Below are 24121 nucleotides of genomic sequence, written 5' to 3'. Positions count from 1 at the left end.
TGCACAACGCAAATAAAAAGGAAACCTGTTTGTTATAATGCTTGCTTTGCCTGTTCGTTCAATTTCTTCTGAAGCAATTGTCCGCACGGCACGGATCTTGCGACGCCCTTGTCCCCCATAAGCCAAGCCGCTGTTATCCGTTTGCGAAATATGACATCATCCGTTGCCTCACTCGAGTCGTCGGGTGCTGTGCTCTGCTGCTGGATTTCTGTACCATAAATAGAAATAAGAAAGGATTGACTTATTTGGTAGCCGTGTTCGGTTTGACGATGACGAACGGGATAAGTATGTCTGGCGGGCTAAACGAAAATAAATGAAAAAAAATAGCAGAAGGAGAAATCTGTCGTCAGCTGTTACGTTGCATTCCATGCGATGATCAGCCAATGCTCAAATAAGGATGCCCAATCAGTCGATCAGCTCGCATTATGCGGATGAAAGTGATGTCATGCGGATCGGAACCGGATTACCAACGCGGATATACAGTGGAAATCCAAGCTGACGACAGTGCTCGTTCTGTTTGTTTGTCGGTTGAAGTTTGAAATTCATACGACGAAAGCAACGCAACCGCAAAAAGGTCGCGTCGAGTCTCAGACACTCGATTGGGAAGCTTTGATTGTTTCAAATTTGGCAGTAGACGACGATGCTCACGTTTTCCACGTTCATCGATCACCCGTGACATCATCGACAAGCATAACAAATATTCTCCATTTGCTCAAGGTCAGCCAAACTGTCGCCCACTAGCGTGCTGCACGTTAAACTAACGCGTCGTCGTTGGCTGCTAACGACAACGGCCACAACGAAAAGACCTTGGACTCTTGAAACTGATCGTGCGTGTGACAACTCTTTTTTTCTGTCTCCAAACTGTCAACCTGCTGGTTGAACGGAACGTGCGTTTTTGGTGATTGATCGACTGGCTCATCGGGGCGTGGTAGCCTTGCGGGTGTCGGAATCGTACACCCCCTCGGTTGCGCCATATTTCCGTCATCCGGACTATGCTGGTTGGTAGAGGAAACAATCGAGGCTAGCACACTAGTGATCAGACTGGTAGATTCCACCGACATTCGTCGTCAGCCGCCTCCTGTACCTCACCGATGTTTTGAGCCGGCTTGGAATGCATCAAGTCAACAGAAAATTTCATTGCGGAATCTTAGCTTTTAGCTGTGCAATAAGAGAAGGAAACAAAAAAATCATTTATTCCACCAAACACCGTTCCGTCGGCGGTTGATAGTGATGGTGATGGAGTGTTCATCACTAACATAACCCCCTTAAAACCGTAGTAGTGAATAACCCGACGTTGGAATGTACTTGTATGTTCGTGGAAGCAAAATTTGCTGGAAGAAAAGCCGGCTTCGCACACACGAATGGTGGTGTGAGTATTGCTTTGTAGTATGACTCCGTGTGCCGTCAAAGTTCGAATAGTTAGGAGAAACGAAAGAAAAAAAACACGGTGACGTTGAATGTGGAAAAAAAAGTTGATATCAGATGGAAAATTCTGAGTCGGTAGGAATGGTAAAAAATGATGCTTTATCCTGGACGTTCCTACCATTGCATTTTATTTAATGATTGTGTTGTCAGTTTGTGACAGTGTCTCAGTTATACTAATCACACTGATTATGATACTTTTACTCTCACTGTTACGTGGTATAGCTTCAAAATGTAGGAATAGAAATTGGAGAGCTTCACTTGAAGTTTTGTTCTGGCCTAATTTAGACAGTGGAAATTAGTGCCTTGGGTGGAAACTAAATTTGTTCCTGGTTTACAGTTTCACCGTCATTGATTAAAAATGTTCATTCAAACATCGATGAATATCAGTTCCAAAACCCAACTCTGAAACATTCTTCGATATTTCTCACTATATGTTGTTAGCAAACGTGTTCCTTCCGGAGCCCTGTGATGAGCAAAGTGAGAAATTATACTCTAATGTAATGTATTGCAATACTCTAATAGTACATATTTATTAACGTTTCTATAATTTAATATTTTTCCCTAACCTACATTGACAACCTCTTCTTAATCCACCTAATTGTGTTTTCATGTTTTTCATTTGTCATTCAATCAGTTTCATTATAACATTTTTTTTCTTAATTTTTGACACGAATTGAATGATTTTTGACAGAAACTCATTCGGTTAGAGCACAGAAGCGTCATTCAGCACTAACGTCGCATATTCGCCCACGTATCTGATACCAAACCTTCGAACTTGGTCCACGACCCAATATTAGTCTCAAGTGCGTGTAAATTTGTTGGCATTGACTCAGCCATATCCGAGAAAATTGAGCGGAGGGAAAAGTGTAATTTGGCGTTTGTGTCACAACTTTGCAACTCAAAGTGACAGTCAGATAATTTTCGATATTAATTTACAGCCCAAGGCTTGTAAAATTGTCTAAGCTTGTAAAAATCAGTTAGGCCATCTCCAAGAAGATTGAACGAAGAGTAAAAAATCCGTTTTGTCGGTTACGTCACTTATACCATCACATCTCCAGAACCACAACAGTCGCTTGATCTTCGGACTTAACCTACAATTCAATACTGGCTTTCAAACGACCCTAAATCGGTTCAGCCATCTCTGGGAAAATTGAGCGTTAAAAAATCTTAAAAGTGCACAAACGAACAGAGACATTTTTCGATGTCGTCGAGCTGAGTCGAATGGTATATAACAGTAGGTGGCTCCGGAGATCCGATCAAAAAGTTTCTCCACCAATTCGATTATCTTTCTGTAGAAAAAAACAAAATGGGAATGGGAAATGCTATGTATTTTATAACAATTAATAATCCATATTTTCCATAAATTTCTTTTCGGAAGACTAGAATGAAAATTATCTAAATTTCGGATTTTTTGTTCTGAAACAAAGAAAATTATAGTTCCTTCGATTCCATAGATCGAAAGCACGTCGGATTTATTTGTATGCTATAAGTCACAATTATAGATGTTATGAGCAGAACAAGTTTTATGGTTAATTATTCCCGATTTGGATGAAACTTTGCACACGTCTTTTAGTCTGGCAAACCATGTGCTTTACACGGCTGGAGAGACCAATTCGACTCAAGACTGGAAAAAGTTGATTGTACGAACATGACATTCCAAAAAATATATACAGGGTGATTTTTTAAGAGCTTGAGAACTTTTTTAAACAATAAAACGCATAAACTTTGCAAAATCTCATCGGTTCTTTATTTTAAACGTTAGATTGGTACATGACATTTACTTTTTGAAGATAATTTCATTTAAATGTTGACCGCGGCTGCGTCTTAGGTGGTCCATTCGGAAAATCCGCTTTTTTATCGACAAATTTTGTTCAGCGATGAGGCTCATTTCTGGTTGAATGGCTACGTAAATAAGCAAAATTGCCGCATTTGGAGTGAAGAGCAACCAGAAGCCGTTCAAGAACTGCCCATGCATCCCGAAAAATGCACTGTTTGGTGTGGTTTGTACGCTGGTGGAATCATTGGACCGTATTTTTTCAAAGATGCTGTTGGACGCAACGTTACAGTGAATGGCGATCGCTATCGTTCGATGCTAACAAACTTTTTGTTGCCAAAAATGGAAGAACTGAACTTGGTTGACATGTGGTTTCAACAAGATGGCGCTACATGCCACACAGCTCGCGATTCTATGGCCATTTTGAGGGAAAACTTCGGAGAACAATTCATCTCAAGAAATGGACCGGTAAGTTGGCCACCAAGATCATGCGATTTGACGCCTTTAGACTATTTTTTGTGGGGCTACGTCAAGTCTAAAGTCTACAGAAATAAGCCAGTAACTATTCCTGCTTTGGAAGACAACATTTCCGAAGAAATTCGGGCTATTCCGGCCGAAATGCTCGAAAAAGTTGCCCAAAATTGGACTTTCCGAATGGACCACCTAAGACGCAGCCGCGGTCAACATTTAAATGAAATTATCTTCAAAAAGTAAATGTCATGTACCAATCTAACGTTTAAAATAAAGAACCGATGAGATTTTGCAAATTTTATGCGTTTTATTGTTTAAAAAAGTTCTCAAGCTCTTAAAAAATCACCCTATACAATAGAGATGAATGTTTTTCCAAAAATTGGAAAGCTAAACTAAGAAATACCAGGAAAAAAACGTTTCTTCATGTGTTTTTTTTTTGCAATACTTTCATTATAAACAATTCAAAACATTTCACGTTCGCAGACCATCACCTGGAGGCAGAATCCCCCACACACTTAGAATCATTTACATCTTACTAGATGCACATAAAAGGAGCATCGCGATTTACTTACATACACAATTCAAAGCATGTAAAGATAAGTCATATCATCAACTTCACAGTTAATTTAGCTGAAGCAGTTAATCTATACAGACGCAAAATTTATTTTTACATGTTAGTAGATGTAATATTTTGTCATCACCGAAGAAATTATGGCATGTTGGAATTTACGTCAAGCGTAAATTTAATTTTTTCTAAGAGTGCAGAGTAGATTACCGTCACCCCAATGAGCATTGCTACAGTTCAGTACGGGTGTTTTTTAGGATCTTTCTTTTTTTCCAATTACTCTATTGTCTGGAAGTTGTTTTGACAGTTTAAAGTGACGTCTCTACTCAGTATTGTTTGGAAAATCATCATGAATAGGTTAACTCCAGAACAACGCTTCCAAATCGTGGATTTTTTTTTCAAAATCACTGTTCTATTAAAATGCACTTCGTGAATTCTATGGTGCACACAATCGTCCGTCTGATACCACCATAAAGAACGTAATTACTAAAATCAGTGGCGTCTGGTGACAAAATTTTCGGGTTGTGCACTGATTATGTGGTATGATATCCGACATAACAGTTCGTTGTAAGTGAAATCTAAAAATTGAGAAATGGATATTTGCTTGTGTTTTGCAATACATTGAAATAATGATATACTTTTGGATGGGTTTTTTTTTAATGAAAATTATGGAGATGCAGTTAATTCCTTCAATTTTACCGGTTGTGCAGTGCAGGAGGTGCACATGAGGACGAGACGCCACTGACTAAAATTGCCGTATTTGGAGCCAAGGTAATCCACACGCCGATTCCGATGCATCCCGATAAATGTTCTGTTTGGTGCGGTCTATGGGCTGGTGGAATCATCGGTCCTTAGTTCCTCAGAATTGAGGAAGGACGTCGCGTTACCGTGAATGGAAAACGATACAGAACTATGATCAATAAATTTTTGTTGCACAAATCTTCAAGATGTGGATGTGAACGAAATGTGGTTTCAACAGGATGGTGCCACTTGTCATACTGCGGCCGAAACAATCGACTTATTGAAAGAACATTTCAACGAAAAACATTATTTCGATAAATGGACCGGTGAATTGGGCTCGGCGTTCGTGTTATTTGACGCCTCTGGATTATTTTTGTGGGGATACGTGAAGTCATTTGTTTGTGTGGATAAACCAGCAACGATTGATGCTTTGGAAATCAAAATTCAACGTGTTATTGCTGAAATATGGCCTCAAATTCTTGAAAAATTGGACCTCTAGAACCTGTGTGAAAAATAGTCGTGGCGGCCATATGCCCGAAATAATATTTAAATTTTAAATGTCAAGAAATTATCTACCAAATAGAAAAAAATGGTAATTTCATGATTTGGCATGTGTTTCATTTAAATTTGAAATCAGCAAGCTCTTAAAAAAACACTCTTTAGTTATGAAGTTATCCTAGTTCTAAATATTTCGTAATCAAAATGAGAAAATGAACGCGGTATCTGAAAGCTCAAGATTGAACTTAATTCGTATTTTTGGACTGCAAACAAATTTTGGAATATATGTGTTAAACTTCAAGATTTTGATGAAAAATTTTCATTTATTGGGAGCTTCTCCTGTAAACGGGAGTTTCCGTTCCCTAATTTCGAGCGAGGTTTGAAAAAAGTATAATTTGTCTAATTTTCAAATTTTTTATGCAGCTATTAGTAAATTTTATGTAAAAATATCGAGTTGTTCCTGAGATATGGTTGCTCAAAGTGCGACAAACTGTCTAAGTGGTGTACATGATAACTATAGAACAGCTTGATAGTTTTAAAACTAGCTCTACGTCTTAACGAAGACTAAAGAACAATTCGTTTAACGTAGTCTGTTGAAACAGAAAGTTAAACTCATCTTCGGACTTCTTTTCTTATTGAAGAATCTTTTAATTTATCTTATAGAAGTCTATTCCTTCTTTGTTGGTCTTCGGGCAGGTCCCTTGTAAGTTACTGATTACCTACGGAAACCAGTGAATTACAATTCTGTACTATACTGTCAATCTAATCACTACCGTAAGTTTGGCTCAAAAACTGCAAAGAAGCAACTACAATCAATGTAAATGTAACTTACTTTGTTCTGGCCTCCAAGCATCTCCAGTACGTCTATCACAATCCATACTAGTAATGCAAGTAATGACCATGAAACATATTTCTTGATCTACTAAATCGTTAATTGACGAATTTCGTGCCAAATCGTATGAGTCGTTGGCAGCACCCTTTCAGAGTTCAATAACATTTTCTGGACATTTAGACTTATACCGTTTTCGTTTTTGAAACTACAAGCGGGCGACTCTGACTCCGAGTAAAAGGAACACGTGGTATGCGCCCTAAACAACAACTCTGAAAAAACCTGTTTTAATCCACCTAGTGGTGTAATGATGCCTTTCTCATATCAATCATACTATAATACGATATAATACTGTGGTATTCTTCAAAATAATGTTCTACGATTCCTAAAATAATAACCGAAATCGGTTTGTTTGACCGTTTATTGATGAAAACTATCAATTGGGGTAGATTTGAGGTCAATTTAGTAAATTTTGTACGGTTTTTCGCCCTTTCCAGTGATGGTATAAAATTTTTCACACACTTTACCTTATATTTCCGGATCCGGAAGTCAGATCCAGATGAAATTCAGGAATTACGTATGGGACCACAGGACCTTTCATTTGAACCTACGTTTGTGAAAATCGGTCGCGCCATTTATGAGAAAAGTTGGAAAACATATTTTATTTTTCTTTTGCACATTTTACCCCATAATTCCGGAACCGGAAGTCGGATCCAAATAATATTCAGGAATTTTGTATGGGACCACAAGACCTTTCGTTTTTCTAAGTTTGTGAAAATCGATTCAGCCATCTCCGAGAAAAGTCAGGGCAAAAAACGTTACATACACACACACACACACACACACACACACACACACAGACATTTTGCGTACTAGACGAACCGAGTCGAATGGTATATGACACTCGGCCTTCTTCCGGGTCTCGGTTCAAAAGTCGGTTTTCACAGTTTCATATAATCTTTCTATATGAGAAAGCCAAAAAGAAAAAATAAATGAACTGGCATGGATGCGTGGTGCGCTCCGAGAAAATGTTCAGAGCGAAACTCCGTGATTGGAGTCCGATCTAGAGCGACCCCAGGTTGCTAAAACAAACATCTCAAAAGTTGTGTTTTGAAAAGGGCCAAATTATTTTTTACCGTTTTTTTCCAAATGACTGTATTCAAAAAATGATTAGTCTTGCAGAAAAGTGTTGCACTAATGGTTATCACTGAATTTGTTAAATTTTCGTTTGAAAAAAAAAAATTGAAATCGATTCAAATTCAAAATTTTTTTTTCGAGAACTTCGACTAACGACTAACTTCGTGAAAATCTGTAGTACAACCCTCTTCTAGTAGGGTTTGTCATTTTTCGGCTATGGCCATTTGAGTAAAAATGGTAAAAAAAATTGGCTCTCTTCAAAACATTATCTAGATCAATTTAGTAAAATCCTAAGTGTGCAAAATGGCTTTTTCTGGCTTTTTTGAGCTGCGAATATTTGTTGCAATTGGTGCAAAATTCGTCAATTGCAGTCAATCCTTGAATGAATATTCACTTCTGATTTCGACATAACTCTGCTTGAAAAGTGTGGATACGAAGTTGGTAGCATGTTTCCGGTATGTTGTTTACAAACAACATTGACCATTCATAGAGCCAGTGTACAACAAGATACGTCTAAATAGCAACGTCAAAAACTCAGCGGATAAATAAAAAGACGAAAGAAAGTCGAAATATCCTCCAAACGATCACCTCTCCCTCAAGTTAATGGATAGCAACGATATCCAGCAAAAAAAAAATGTGGGTGGGTAATGTAGGCGACATAACTGGATGACGTGAAAACAAATAAAACTTCACAATACTGAATATCTAAAATCATTCTCATAATTTGATATATCGTGTGACTTGTACAAGGTTTTAATTGTAACGGTGCACTTATACTAAAGTACGATGAATTCCCGACACCGTTATTCTAACACACGAATTAATAAGACAGGGTAAAAGAGAGTAAAAAATTGTAGTACACACGATACGAATTACAATAATTTTAATGAAAGAAAATTTCAAAAAAGTCCCTTATTAAATAATTTACCGATATTGAAAGTCAACTGCGTAGGCTAGAATGAAAGAATTTTCTCTTTAGTATTCGTTGAAACCCAACATTTACAACAGACTTCGCAGTCGATTCCTAGCGTACAGAATCAGTGCTATAATTCTATTGACACACAGATTCATGTCGGGACTCGAACATACGACAAATAGCTTGTAAGACCATTAGTTATGCCTAGGGCAGACATTAAACCGGCAATTCTGGTAAAAAGTCGGATAGATTATATCAGGTACATATTCGATTTGACATGAATACGCCTTAAGCTAAAATGAATCCATGTTGTTTGTGTTAAACCGTTAGGAGGCGTTAGCAGTTAAATTTATAAATTTTTGTATTGATAAATCGTTCTTTGAAATCGTTTCGTTGGTCCTGAAAAGGACAGAATCGATGATTTTTTGTCAATGATGAATTATCACAACGGCATTATGTTTAAAATTTTATCTACAGCTTTTAATAGTCCTGGTTGTTCTTCACTCGACGAATGTTCCAATAAAGATGTATTCATGAGTGTGTATATAGGTAAATATCGCTTGCGATGTTGAATTGCACAGTAAACGGAATTAAAAAAGAGTTTTACCTATAGTCACATGAATGATTTAAATCTCAATATTTTTAATCGTTAGTTGGATTAGTTGAATCTATGTCAAATTCAATCTTGATATCTTTTTTAAGATATTCATAACGAGGGGCACTAGTAGGTTAGAAAGAGCCTTCGTCGGTATGATTGGTGCACTACGTTATCGATAAAAGTTGAATGTTTCAATTCCCTAATGTATTGATTCTTGATGTATAATTTGATGCTCTTTGTTAGATGCATACAAATTTTTATACTATGAATTTGATCGGTTCAACGTAAATATTTCCAATAATGTGCTCTCATTTAATTTAAGTGGAAAGTAATTTCCGGTCTCTCTTTTATTTTATTGAAGCTCTTGTAAATGTAGAGAATGCAACCAATCTTCATTTTAAGCTGATTCTACACAAAAGCTCCGGATATAGCTACCAAAATATTCAAATGAATTCAGTTCCCGCGCTAGACAGAGCGCATACCATCGCTCGCCGGACGGTAGTCCATTTACACTGTCAGAGTGAATAGCATTCAAAATTTGAATCTAATCATTGGACCGAAACGCATGCTTGCACCCGTCCATCCCTCTTTCACGGTGGCTCATTGATACCTGCTTTATTCGCTCGCATCAATGCAGTTCACAAATCCGATGACGACGTCGCCCTTCGGAAAGAATTTCACGGTTCTCGTTCTCATTCGACCACCCATCGAACCCATGCTTTAGTAGGTGCAACGCACGAAGTTCTGAGCTTCGGGTTATGCAACAACACACCTTTTTCCTTGTACCAAATGTCAATTTGTGTGCCTCTGTCGGTTACGTCCGATTCCCGCGATGTCCCACTCTCGGTCGGAGCGTGCTGGCATGGCGGCTGTATGATATTATTTATTCAACATTAAACTTGCCTTGCTTCATCAGCGAATTGTGATCTTCTGTGTTTGTGATACTTGGCTTGGCAACCGGGTCCCTCCCCGATGACCACGGATTGTGTTACGATAATAGGCGAAGTGGAACCGTGAAGCTTTAAAAAAGGGGATTACGGTTCGACGTTGATGGGCTTCTGTTGGTAAATCAATATCCACGCTAATTGTTTGGTGATTGAACAGTGCTCTTTGGAACTGAGAGATCTCATCTCATAAACAACTACCGATTATAATGACAGATTTCGTAGTTATTTTAAATATCATAATCATAACATTGATGCCAGACAATACTAACCAGATTATTTCTTTTTTCTTGTTCTCCATTGCAGGCCGAGTCGGAAGTAGCCGCCCTGAACCGTCGTATTCAGCTGTTGGAGGAAGATCTGGAACGTTCGGAAGAACGTCTGGCTTCCGCCACAGCGAAACTGTCAGAGGCCTCGGCGGCTGCTGACGAGAGCGAACGGTAAGTGGACGGGGTTCCTCCCGGAAAACGGTTGGTGGGGTCTCGCGAAAAAAAAAATGACTGACCCACCATTCCCAGCGGCTTTGGGCGGAGAAATAGTTCAGATGATGTTGTCATCTGACCATGCGACTCTTATTCAAGTACGTCCGTACCGTACGGGACTCCTAGCGGATTACTCGGATTAGTTGTGAATGCAGACGAATTGGATGCACGAGTTTTTGGAAAGTCTACCAGCGTCAAAATGGGGCCGGTGGATTTTGGAAAAGCACATTTTGCCTGGTTTTGCATTTCTTCAAATCCGAGAATTTGTTGGAGATCGTCAGGTGATTGTCTGGATATAGTTAGCTGCCAGGATAGTAATATTCATGTATGGAACAAAATCGTTTTCTCGATGAAATCAACAAGACTTCTATCGACGGTGGAGCGTAACAGTGTACGATGACGGACATACACAGGACACTGATGCAATTAGTCATAAATCTAGCAAGACGAAGGTAGCAATAGATCTTAGAGATGAATCTTTTCTTTCACTTCTAAGGTACAGTTAGTATCTTTTAGTCGGGACAGTAAACCCTGAGAACATTATTTTTTTTGTTTTCATATCTCAATTGGGTCTCTGACAGCGCACAGCGACAATTAGTATATTGGACAAAATATGAATACCCGTTGGATTGTGTTTGGTGTCTTCAGCAGAGAAACTCAACGCACAACTTTCCGCAAATGTTTTTCTTTACGTTTCGTCTTAGACTCGTCAGTGCAGAGTAGTTCAAATTGAACTGCTTAGTGCAAACTTAAACAGTTCAACTTGGGACGCTAAGCAAACGCTATTTGCAAAACACTTATTCAATTGGCCCCGAAGGGCCATGTCTTTGCTAACGTTTTCGTTCGGCACGTCTGCACTGCACTGACGAGTCGAAGACGAATCGTAAAGAAAAGTAAAAACGGTTATGTGCCCTAAGCATAAACTTAGGTTAACCCCTAAATTTCCTAAATGTTTATGCAACATCCTGTAACTGAAAATGCTACTAGTAATAAAGTCTTATTAATGACTCATATAATTTATTTAACCCCGGCTTTAGCCTTTGGTTCATTTGCCTGGGAGTAATGTGGACTGTCAGATCATTGAAAACTACATAATAACTACATATTGACGTCAATATATGCACGCTTGAGGAATTTCACGTGCTATTGAAAACCGGATACTTCTCATCCATCTTGAAGGTATGTTTTCATAAACTAGGCTTTGCAGAATTTTCTTCCTGATTGACAATATGTGCTAGCAGAATTTGTGGTTAGTTTTTCGAAATGCCACTTCATCGGGACTGTGGAAAGTATTCGTGTGATGGGATATTTTCGATATAATCGCCGCCTTCTTCTTCTGCGGCTGTGTATACTGGCATATGGCTATAAATTCCGGGCGTATCGCCACAGTAGCTGGCGCTGAACGTATCGCATAAATTTGCGCGGTTAACCCCGGTATTTAGTGAGCATGGCAAGGACCATACCATACCAAAGTGTTAGACTCTAGTATTGAGCATACAAATACAAGTATCTCAAACTTAACAGGTCAAGAAAAAGGCAGCTTAAATGTCGACTTTTGCTAAATATACGGCTAATCATTGCTCATTTGTGGCATTCTGAACTACGCACACTGATTGATTTACAATATAGAAGCTTTTAAATGGCTGATTTAGAGCTGGAAGATTTTTCTGTGCGCATAAAAAGCGATTCTACTGCCAATATTAATGCTTAATCCACAATATAATGCTTTATTTCCAGTAAACGATCAACATTAATATAGGTTCGTTTGGGATACCAAACTTACTAAAGATTTAAGACAGATGTTTTGGAGTTTTGGAGCGATATCTTCGGATCTCTCGAAAATGATTTCCGTCCAATAATATATAGCAACGTTAATATCATGTAATATCTTTCAAAACTACTCATAAGATTTGTCATATAAGTTTTGAATGTTATGGGTATTTTAAAGACGTCTTGAAATATTCCTACGAACTATAAACTATGCGTGGAAAATATTAAGGAAGAAAATGCTCACTCAAGTTTTAATCGTTAACATTATTTATTTTCGTCTCGTTTTCGGCTCCTCGAGTGACAAAAAGGCGGGTGGGTAATGTCAGAGACATAACTGGATGTCGTGAATACGAAAACAACTGACATGTTCCTTAACACTTCCGAATATCACTTATGTCGTTTTCGTTTTTAAATTGCACTACACTGGTGTAGCGAAAGCTGCACTGAAACCGTTCGTTTTTACCAATTGCACTACACCAGTGCTACACTTTTTCTGCACCGATACCACTGGTGTAGCACTCATCAAAAGTTTGGTGTAGCTCTGTGCAATGTAATCATGTATTGTAGTCAATGGTTACTGTTTATGTTTTCGTCATTTTTGTTCGTTTATTCATGCCTCAGTGTAGCACTGCACCGGTGTAGTGCAAATTAAAAACGAAAACGCCATTAGTTGATCAATTGTATGAATTATGCAAGCATTCCACTTTTCCACATTTTTCGCAAAAACAAAGAAGGCTTCACTTGATCTAGATTACTGTGAATTTCACACAGCGAAAAGTGCACAAATTTAACCAAACTGTTTTTTTCTCGAATAATTTTTCTCGAACAATTTGTTGTACAGCAGCAGATATTTTGTTCTCTTCCTCAGAACGCGTTCTGATTGGCTGGTGTTGACATGGGTCAAATGAGACAGATTTTTCAATAGTGTACTATTGAAATACTTCTATGCTTTTGCTATACACGTTTAAGTTGAAAAATTTCGATTCTATTAGTAGTTAGATTATATAAATCCTTCCACAGATCACTGAGCTATGAGCTTTCAAAATACGAGAAAGGTAAACGTGCCTTATGAATTATCCTCTTTGATACTCTTTTATACCAAACATTTCAGGAAAGTTTAATTTTGAACTATTTGAGATTATGTCACACAACTGAAAATTTTATCATAAAATTGTGATCATATTTCCGATGGCATGTAGCAAAAATTATGTTGATTCGTTAGATACAACAAAAGAACTTCACGATCAAAAACTTATCACTCTCTCAGAGGGTAAATTTTGAAAAGGCACCCCATAGTAAAGTAAGTCGTATTTACGACAAAAAATTTCCTTTCGTCGAAAAGTTACGAAGCTTTGAATTTCATGGTAGTTTCATGGATGACTTGAAGTACTCCTGCGAATTATAATCAACAATCGAAGGCTATTTTCACATGAAAAAATTAAATCATAAAAATCATCATAATCAAAAATCATAAAATTGTCTTCAGGCTAATTCAAGTTTCAAGCTACTCTAGCCTAAAACATGAATAAAATCAAGTAGTACTAATTTATATTCCTCTTCGCATGAATGGCAGTTCAATTTTGAGCCGCTTTGCAATCTAGAAGTTCAGCATGAACCTTGAGCTAGCGGATGTAAGATTCAGATCTATTTAGTGACAAACATTTTAACTTCGTCGAAAAGTTTACAGTTTATTACGCCTTGAACCACTCCGGAGAACTTCCGAAAAACGAAGATTATTTTCACATCAAAAATTAAAACAACTTGTTTAGCAAAACGGGCTTCAAGTTTTAATTAAATTTAGCATGAAATATGGATACATCTAAGTAATATTCATTTATTATCGTTTCGCCTTGGACTCTTTGAAGGAATGGCAATTCAATTTTGAACCGCTTGTGCAATCTAGCAGTTCAGCTTGAACCGTCAGCTCGTGAGTTGACGTAATGCTCATATCTATTTGAGTGTCTAAAATTTTCACTTCGTCGAAAAGTTACGAAGTTTTGAGTTTGATGGTAGTTTCATCGACGACTTGAAGCACTGCACTTCTGCGAACTATAATAAAAAATCGAAGACTATTTTCACAAGAAAAAATAAAATGAACTTATTATTTTTACGTTTCGTCTTTGACTCATCTGTGCAGAGCAGTTCGAATTGAACTGCTTAGTGCTGAACTCGGCAGTTCAATTTGAACCGCTAGGCAGACGTAAAGTTTCTGCTATTTACAGAACACTTTTTGTTTTGCAACGGAGTGCAATGTCTTATCTGACGTGCCGAACGAAAACGTGTTTTCGACTATTACTGGCCGATGTAGGTTAGCCAAAGTTTAGCACTAAGCAGTTCAATTTGAACTGCTCTGCACTGATAAGTCAAAGACGAAACGTAAAAATAATAAAAACGGTTATGTGCCCTAGCACAAAATTTGGCTAACCCCTAAAATCAACGATTACGTGAAATGGACTCATTCAAGTTTTAAGGGACTCCGACCTAAAACATGCAGAGAACCAAGCAGTATGTATTTACTTTACGTTTCGTTTTTGACTCTCTGAAGGAATGGCAGTACAATTTTGAACCGCTTGTGCAATCTAGCAGTTCAACTCAGGGTGGTAAGTGACTGGAAAAATTAGAAAAACCGGGAAAAAGCCGAAAATGTTAGAATAAAACCGGAAAAATATTACTCTCTCAAATATTAGTCACAATTTTCAACATCATTATTTTTTTTATTACAATAATTGAAAAGTAGGAGGTAATACCAAATTTTGCGTTTGAGCGAGAAGTTCAGCAAAAGTGTTGAAACAACTTATTGTCCCATACAGTGCGGTAAAATTTCATTTTCAATCGAATAATATAAGATGAAAATGAAATTTATGGCCGCTGACCATCAGCGTATCCCTACTAATTCATTTGACTTTTGCTGCCATTTTCAAGTGAAGCTCCCAGAATTCACCGTCAGTTGAATAATCGTACCTAGTCATTTGAAGTTTTGCTTGCTTAGTTTCAAATGCCAAGTAGTATAGCTGCTTCAGTGTCTTCGCTCTTGGTGGTAGGTATGAATGGAATAAAGTATTAAAAATGAAAACTGAAGGAGGAAGCAATTAATGTATTCTGAGATTGATTGAGATTGAGCTATCTGATTAGTCTCTCTTTCATCTTTTATCTTGAACCAATTCGAAATGTTTACATGAACCTCATTTGAAGGCAGCTCTCAAACAATTGAAAGAGATATTTTGTTACTTCAAGAGATCAACTGACGGTAATTAAACTGAGCCTCGATTGAAGAGAAACGAGTGATGAACTGAATGCTGCTCGTTCGGGCCGTCAGCAAATGTTGTCTGTGTCAGAGAGTGAAGTTTACTGCAGTGGAGAGATCGTCAATGTGTTCCACATTCAGTTTCAATTGAATTAAATGAAGTTTTACTGCACTGGTCCCGTATAGGTTATATGTTGAACAAACCATTGGAAATTGGGCCAACATCCCATGCGTCCAACGATATTCTATGGGTTTAACAGCAATCAGAAAGCTTTCTTAGTTGTTATCAATAACAGCACAATGAAAGCTTATAATGAAAAATATGAATTATTTTGATGCTTCTGCTGGAATTTTATCAAGTTTGAGAATAAGTATTCAAAACAATTGTAACATTGTAACCAAAGTCTCAGGAACATTGGGATTTTTTTTAAATTCCTAAACCCTTCATGTTTTTCAGTAGGCTAATAATTGCCCTAATTTCATGATAATTTGTCCCTTTGACTTTATCCACCGTTTGCAGAAAGTTTCCTTCTCTGATAGCTGAAACTGATTTCTGAGTACTTGTAAAAAACCATAGAAAGATTTAGACTGATTTGTTAGGTAAATCTATGTTTTATTTTCTTTTGAAGGTCCATTAATGTTGACCAAGGAGCAGTTGATGATAGGAGAATTAAATTCAATTTGAACTTTTGGAACTGATAGACTCTTCAATTATGTAATGATTCCAATAATCTTGTGTTGTATCGATATCAGCCAAAATTTTCCAGAATAATTTTAAAGTTCACATTGTTTTCGGTCTGTGATCTGTATCCTAGCCTGATAGTTATTAGGTGAATAAGGATTTCAAACTAACTGAATAAATCGTTGCTTTATTTGAAATCCTGAATGTTATTGGTAGATGATAGAAGTCTGTTTGAATCAGATCATTTGTAGAAGGATTTCTCGTAGAAGATAAACTAATGGGGCTGTTTGGAAATAAAACTGGTTAAAAACCAGCGGAGAGTTCCTTATGAAGAACTCGCACTTTCTGATTATTTTTCTGGTTATCCTACGAGAGATGCTTAGCATTTAGAACCCTATTAAAATAAAAAAAAAATGCTCATCAACGCATTAAAAATGGGAACCGACGATAAAGCGAATAGGTGAATAATTTGTTGCTAATAAGTTACGGCTCTTGTTGCTCGATTTTCTTAAAACTTTTTTTGAGTACTTCGCTAAGTTCGTATGAATTGAACGAAGCACCTCTACTAGATAAGCATATCGAAATACCCGAATACTTCAATCCTCATCTAGTGGGCCTAATAGAATGTTCTTTTTTGACATAGGATATCTGTTCAAAGCTTGAATTGAAAGAATATTTAGAAAAACCTAAACACAGGCGTTTGGGGACTATTCTAAAAACCATTTGAAGAATTAAAATTTCCATCCACCAAACCAGCAAGTTAAAATCAGCAATCGACTTGCCACCCTGTCAACTTGAATCACTTGCCGACGTAATGTTCAGCTCTATTCTAGTGGCCAAAATCTTAACTTCGTCGAAAATCTGAAAAACTTGGAGCTCTAAGGGAGTTTTAGCGACGACTTGAAGTACTCCTACGAACTATAATAAAAAAATCAAACATTATTTTCACGTTAAAAATCTAAAGAGTTTTTAGCGACCCTAGCATGAACCATTAATAAAACCGAGTGCTATTTTCGTTTTCGATTCGTCTTCGTTTTATGAATGTAGATTTCAGCTCCCTAATAAAAACGTTAGCAACACTGCTTCATTTGTATTAGATTGCGCAACACAAAATAAACAAAACTAAATATTTTCTGTTACAAAAGCAGTTTTCCGGATAAATAGTTTTAAGAAAACATTCCATATCCATTGCCTTCTGCGTGTTAAATTAAAGGTTCCTATTTTGCGGGTTTACTTTTAGAAACTACTTAAATCTTTATATCGCAATAATTTCTGCAAGAGGAAATTCATATAGGATTGTGTTTGTTGCTAATCAAAAGTGTTAGTGGAAGTAAGTTGAAACTGAAATAATACGCTTGCAAAGAGTCTTGCTCCTTAAACGTGGATGAGAAAAATCTTATATGAAAAATGAATGTTTTTTAAAAGATAATTCAGGTAAATCAATTATACGATTGATAGTGGAATTTCATTCCTAAATCCCAATACATTTTTTGTGCTTGAGTAGACAATGATTTCGATGGCTTGCATGTGGTCGATGCCTCTAATAAATCGATTTTTGGTTACTCACTACTTAGAGCAGACAAAAGTGACCGGAACTCGGACTCTCTTTCACACATATGCTCTGAATTCTATGTATCGCAAGATACATGTTAATGAGTCACAATAATTTTTAATTCCATATCAAACATCAGTTATAATCCGTTCAAGCAAGTTAATTTAGTATATAAAATGCAAGACAAATACGAATTGTTAGTTCACGAACATTCTATTGTATTTCGTCCTAAATTCCTAAGTGTTAAGCAGTTCGTGTTAAGCTGCTAGTACAGCTTAGCAGTTCAACTTAAATCGTTAAACAGAAGTAAACGTTTACGAAGCGAGTTTCGTCCAAGATATCAGAAAATAAACGACTTTGACTTGGCTCCAGTGACTTCGACAATTTCTTGACTAGTATTTGACTTGACTTGACGAAAATAAAACCGTGTATTTAAAAAAAATTGTTCCATACTGAATATTCGCTTTAGTTCGCAGCTAACATGTCCAGATAAGTTCACTATTTCCCAGTACGATGCTTCTACTGCCAGTAAAGATCCTCCTTAACACCGCCATCTTTTTTTGTTTCGCATCAACATCCACCGTTTCGCAAATGGTGTGCATGTTCGCAGGATTAGAAAAGCCCTTGAAAATCGTACAAATATGGAAGACGACAGGGTAGCGATACTGGAAGCACAACTATCCCAGGCAAAGCTAATAGCAGAGGAAGCAGACAAAAAATACGAAGAGGTACACTGTTCCGTTTCTCGTATTTGTAAACAAGATTTTTTTTTCTTCAAATTTTTTAAACTGGTCAGGTGAACAGGAGGGACCTCTTTCCCCACGTTCAAACAGCTAGGGTCGATAGGGTTTTCAGCTCTTTACAGGTCTCCGAAGCCGCACCGCCGAACAACCGCCGTCAAACATTTCAGCCCCCGAAAAGCATCGCACTCCGTTCTAACAAATGATTTTCTTTGTTTCATTTTTCCCTCCCCGTCAAATTTCGACCCATATCCGAACCAATGTACCGCAAATTTTCGAAACAGTGCGCGCAAAATTCTCGAGAATCGTTCCCTCGCCGATGAGGAACGCATGGACGCCCTCGAAAATCAGCTGAAGGAAGCCCGGTTCATGGCTGAGGAGGCCGACAAGAAATACGATGAGGTGCAAAAGTCAGACATAACTTGAGATGTGTTTCGTTGTTTTTATGTTCTGTTTTGTTTCCTTTTTTTAAAAATCTCTGCGACTATTCGATTCGATTGTTGTTTCATCTCCTTTCAACAATTACTGTTTGTTTCGGTTTGTTTTCGTTTTGCACATTTCTTGTCATCTCGTCATCGTTATCAGCATCCGTTGGCACCATTATTTTTATCATCATCATAATCATTATCATTATCAGTATCACCGCGCAGCAGCAAATCGGTTGTAATTTGGCAAGAAGATCAAATAGATTTTAGTCTTGATTGGTTCGAATCAGTTGACACTGATAGGTAGCTAGGTTGGGCTACAAAGATTCGCGCAAAAGCTCGGCTGTTTCGTTCAACTTGTGATAGAACGTGATCCAAGCATTAGGAAATGAGCCACGTGAGATCAACTTGTAGGACAGATGACGAAAGATTATTGAGGTTTTTGATGAACAAAATAACAGATTAGGTAAAGAATCGAACAACAAAAAGTCATGTACTTCGTTATGAAGGTGGATCTGATAAGCACCGATTGTAGGCTATGTTAAAACGTATCATAATTTTGGTCCGTACTTTTTTTAAACATGGAAATTTGTTCTTATTTACATACTGGATTGCTCACCTTCGGTGTTCAAAACTGCGAACACTTTTAATTTGATTTTTTTAGTCCTCATCTAACTCGGTGCTTGATGAGTCCCAAAACAAGGTAGCACAGAAAGACTCACAATTCTTTGTCCGCGAAACACTATGTCAAGAGAGTAAATGTTTTTATTTCAATGATTCGAATACTATTTGAATAGCAGCTAGTGTTATTAACTAATAAACCTTAGCACTTTATAATTCTGTTTCCGTTGTACTGTCTAGTATTGAGTAGATTATTTTTGTTAATTAGAGAAAAAAATGTGTTTAGTTGAGTTGCGTTTTGTATATTTCGTGAGGTAAGAACAGAAAGGAATGAAACATAAACAAGGCAAGATTAGGGAAAAGTTGTAAGAGGAAATTATTTTAATGTTGACGGAAGTTTGCAAATATAAAAATCAAAGTATCCGAAGTTAAAATGCATGTGTCTCACGCTTAAACAGTTCTGTAAACGGTTTAAAAAAAAGAGCTTCAATATGCTCGAAGAAATCTGCATTTATTGGGACTAAAAGTCAGTGTCTCTGTTCTCACAAAATTTTTCACTTTATTGTTAAAAAATGGATATATATTTTCTGTTCAAAATATTGCCCATCGGAAACTGAAACTAGGTCCATAATCCGTCCAGTTTATGAATTTGAAAAACAAAAAAATTTTGCAAATTGTTGGCTCCGTTGATGGAAGTGGTAATCGAATGGTGCTAATTCTGTAGTATCAGGCGGATGCGGCAAAATTTCCTATCCATTGTTATCCAACTACGTTGGAACCGGAGTCGCACCACGTTACAGACTCCTAAGAGCTGTTTCATAAATTATCAACAGAAATGGTAGCACTTGTTCCGATTTGGATTAACCCTTTGATGCGCAATTTTATCTTAAAATAGCATACCAGAAACGCCTCAAACTTCGTATGCACGCGTTTCATACAAAGTTGCATGTCAAAAACACAAAATTTAACGGAGAATGCTCAACTTTGCTCAGACAATTTCGTCTCTATAGTTTGGAGACTATTAACCGTGGTATCCAAGAAGAATTTGACGAAAATCGATTGACTACTCTAAAAATAGACTGGGAAAAATGGGTAATTTTCATAGAACTGTAAAATTGGACCACAAAAAAACCGTGTCTTAAACCTTTTTCAATAGTTTTGTTTTAAAATTGTTATCGAAACCAGCACTTGATTCGTGCGTTTTCAGAAATAAAAATTTTACAGTCTGAAGTTTTGACCGATTTTTGCCAAACTTTATTTTTTGTCTTAAAAATTGCCGAGAATTGATAAAACGGCGCAATTAAACAAAAACTCGAGTTCTTTGAAATTCAAGTCTAAATATCTCGAGAACGGTTGCTTCTAGAATAAAAATCACCTAGAACCTATTTACCGTATTTGATCTGCCGAACGATGTTCTAATGTTTAAATGACTAGGTCTTCGAGAACTCCAAGTTTTGCAATTGTCTGTGAATTGTTCTAGCTACATCTTCCTCATTTTAAAAGATACACTAACACACATCGAGTGTTGGTTTTAATAACAAGTTAAAAACAAAGCTAAAGAAAAAAAGGAAATGGACGCTTTTTCAATTTTACTTTCAATCCGTGCAACTTTCTTATTAATAGTAACTTTTATTAGAGTGCCCAATCGATTTCCTACAACTCTTTTCGTTATTACTTTCCGAGCTACAACGTTTTGTAGCTTGAGTCGAATTGGGTTCTTCATTAGTGTAAAATAAAGTGTTTGTTATACTGGAAACGTGTGCATAGCTTCTTTCAAATAGGATTATAATGATATTTTGTTACTCATTGTTGGAATTTATCAAATCCAAGTCGATGTTTTCTTCACATATCTCGCAATGGTTTTGATTTAATATTTTCTTTCAAATCGCTCCAACAAAAGATGCAAAAGCCGGACATAATTTGACATTTCGTGTTGCACCTTAGATCCAATAATATTAGATTAATCCCAATGCTTTTAGACATAGAGAAACAGTTATTCAAATCTGACGATGCAACAAGCAAGCTCCTATTGCGTTTCACATGGATTCCCATTTCGTAAAGTCTTCATTTTCTCGTTTAAGAAAATTGTTGTTTCTTGTCTTCAACGCTTCTGAATCGGAAAACAATGTTGATTCCTTCAACGAAAGTGAAACCTTATATAGCAAGAGGACCAAGCTTTATCCGCTGTTATCCAACTAGGTTTTGGCCGGAACTGCTTCATATGACGATTTGTTTTTTAGTCTTTGTTAAGACGTAGAGCCGTCTTGAGTTAGTTTTAATATGATCAGTATCTCACGGGGAAACAGTCCCGTTCATATGTCATATGTCAGTTTTTCAATCTGCTTCATATGGCCGAGCGTTGTCGTGATGAACAATCACACACTCATATTATTGTAGATTTTTCATCAATACTTGAACAGAGAACATTTCATATGGACGTTGGTTTCTTGTTATGCTATTCCTCTTGGGATGCATCTCGCGTGGACTCCAATTTCCAACCATTTTAGTTGATTCCCAAGATCGTGTTAGGTTCAGTGATGCAGTAATGTCTTCTTGTGTACGGATTCTCATACAGCAAAGCCTTCAATTATTCGTTTCCGCAAATTTTCGACTTTATTTTTTACTACAGCCGAACCACCTGGCCAAGCGTTGTCGTGATGCACAATTACACGTTCATATGCCCTCATGCATTTAGGCACCGGGTAACAGATTTTCGTGTTAGGATCCATAATGTAGTTAACTTTTTTGCGTTTCGTTCGGGTCATTATGTAGAAACGCTTCCTATTCCTAGTCTTCAAAAAGCGTTGACTTCTTGTTTTCAACATTCAAATCACCACTTCTGAACCATTTGAATCACATTTGAATCCGCGAGTGATTCAAATGGTTCAGAAGTGGTGATTTGAATGTTGAAAACAAGAAGTCAACGCCTTTTGAAGACTAGGAATAGGAAGCGTTTCTACATGATGATCCGTACGAAACGCAAAAAAGTTAACTACATTATTGATACAGGTACAGATTGGATATTGGTTTTCAGACTTTAATATAATTGTTTTCCCCATATTTCTTTCTTCAATTTCGATTTCTGATTACAAGACTTATTGCGAATGTGCGGTTTTGATTATTAAATTTTATCCAGATACTAGAAATGGTCGAGTATGCAAATACTAAAACCCGAATCCGATCCGACTCTAAGCCGATTTTTTTCCTCAGCTTGATTCAGAACAGAGAAAAATTGCAAACTTCCGCGGCAACGAAAACACAACTAAAAGTTTAGGTAACAATTTTAGGGCAGCGTTTTGTGTTTCACTCAAATTACGATCCAAGAATCGTGTTACGAATATCATCGTTTATCATAGTTATCACATTGCCGTTCATGATTTATGTTATGTTACTCCATCCCCGCCGTTTTCCATGTCTCATTGTTGTTATCTTTTGTTACAACGTAACATCATCATCATCACATGCTTGTGTTTGCTTGCTTGAAACGATTTTCACATCACGAGCCGTTCCGGTTTTAAAAACACGACGGTAGAAATATTTTGCCTTCCACACCAAGAAGTAAGTGTAAAACGAAGAGACTTTTTCACTCAAGAAGTACACACAGTAGTAACCAGTAACCGTGGAGCTACGGAAAAAAACAAGGCCTTTTATTATACAGCGAAAGCAATATCTCAGTGTGTACAAAAGATCACGCGAACTCAAGTGCCTTCTTCCCGTTAGGTTGACAATATTTGTAAATCAGTTTACGGTTTTCTAGCTAGTAGATGCGTGCACGGTCAGTGACAAAGGATCCGAGTCGCGAAAAACGAACAATTGTAATAGCGAAAAAAAGTAAAACATCGACTTCATTTGACAATAGCGCTCAAACTCGGATCCAAGCACTTTCCGTGCACTGCTCAACAGATCACTCGTAAGATAGCCCCCTAAACTCATTTAATGTATCTAACGTTATGGATTAACTAAAGAAGTGTTCAGATAAGAAGACCCTCAACTAGAAAGCAGGCCGTTATCCATAAAACCGACTCGTTTAAAATTACTACATGACTTGAATAAGCAATAACAAGCGTCAGATAGATTTAGCCGGTTCGATTCGCACCCAAAGAAGAAAAAAATACTGTAGAGCAACCCTTTATATGCTCAAGAGGAATGCCGCAGCAGAATTCCGAATGTAATTGAGTTAGTAGTGATCCATAGTCCAGATTTAGTTGATTTTACACAGTGCGTCTACACGCAATCCCGACATCCTTGTTCACAGCCTAATGAAATCAATCGAATACAAAGTCTAATTAAACGATGCAGCAGTGCCTAATATGTCGGCAGGTGAGGTGTGAAATGTATGATGATTAACTAGCGTAGGGTGGTAAGCATCTTGTATGATGGTCTATTTTTTTTGTAGTACACATGAATGGCTAGCTAATCGATACGATGAAGTTATAATGTAATTGAAATGTGCTGTTAATGATTGAGAAAAATGCTAATATGTACACACACTGATGTGTTATCAAGAAATTATATATGGAAAATACACTATTTTAAAAGCATTGGAGATATTTAATAAAAACTAGCGATAACATCCAAAGCCAATGAAGTAGTTTTATTTTTATGTTGGTGATTATTTTCAGATTCTCAGCGATTCCACCGTCGGCTTGCTTGCTAAAAACGTGATTGGAAAGGAATGGAACTAGAAAACATTGTCGAAACAATCTC

At 37.1% G+C, this 24121-nt stretch overlaps 1 protein-coding gene across 27 annotated transcripts in view; it reads left to right on the top strand.

Moving 5' to 3' along the window:
- The window catches only part of LOC131427772 (tropomyosin-2), a 134567-nt gene that overhangs the window by 54848 nt on the left and 55598 nt on the right, over positions 1 to 24121 (top strand). For 17 of the 27 annotated variants that reach the window (XM_058591260.1, XM_058591259.1, XM_058591254.1 and 14 more), the window contains 2 exons: positions 10205 to 10338; positions 18653 to 18770. In XM_058591260.1, the coding sequence (XP_058447243.1) occupies positions 10205 to 10338; positions 18653 to 18770 (252 nt within the window). Of the gene's footprint in view, positions 1 to 10204; positions 10339 to 18238; positions 18357 to 18652; positions 18771 to 24121 lie in introns of all 27 variants that reach the window. The other 10 variants (XM_058591269.1, XM_058591265.1, XM_058591264.1 and 7 more) reach the window with 1 other exon arrangement.

The sequence above is a fragment of the Malaya genurostris genome, chromosome 2 (assembly GCF_030247185.1).
Source record: "Malaya genurostris strain Urasoe2022 chromosome 2, Malgen_1.1, whole genome shotgun sequence".
Classification (NCBI taxonomy): Eukaryota; Metazoa; Arthropoda; class Insecta; order Diptera; family Culicidae; genus Malaya; species Malaya genurostris.
The sequence above is the reverse complement of the archived record's forward strand: the minus strand, read 5'-3'. Positions and strand labels throughout refer to the sequence as shown.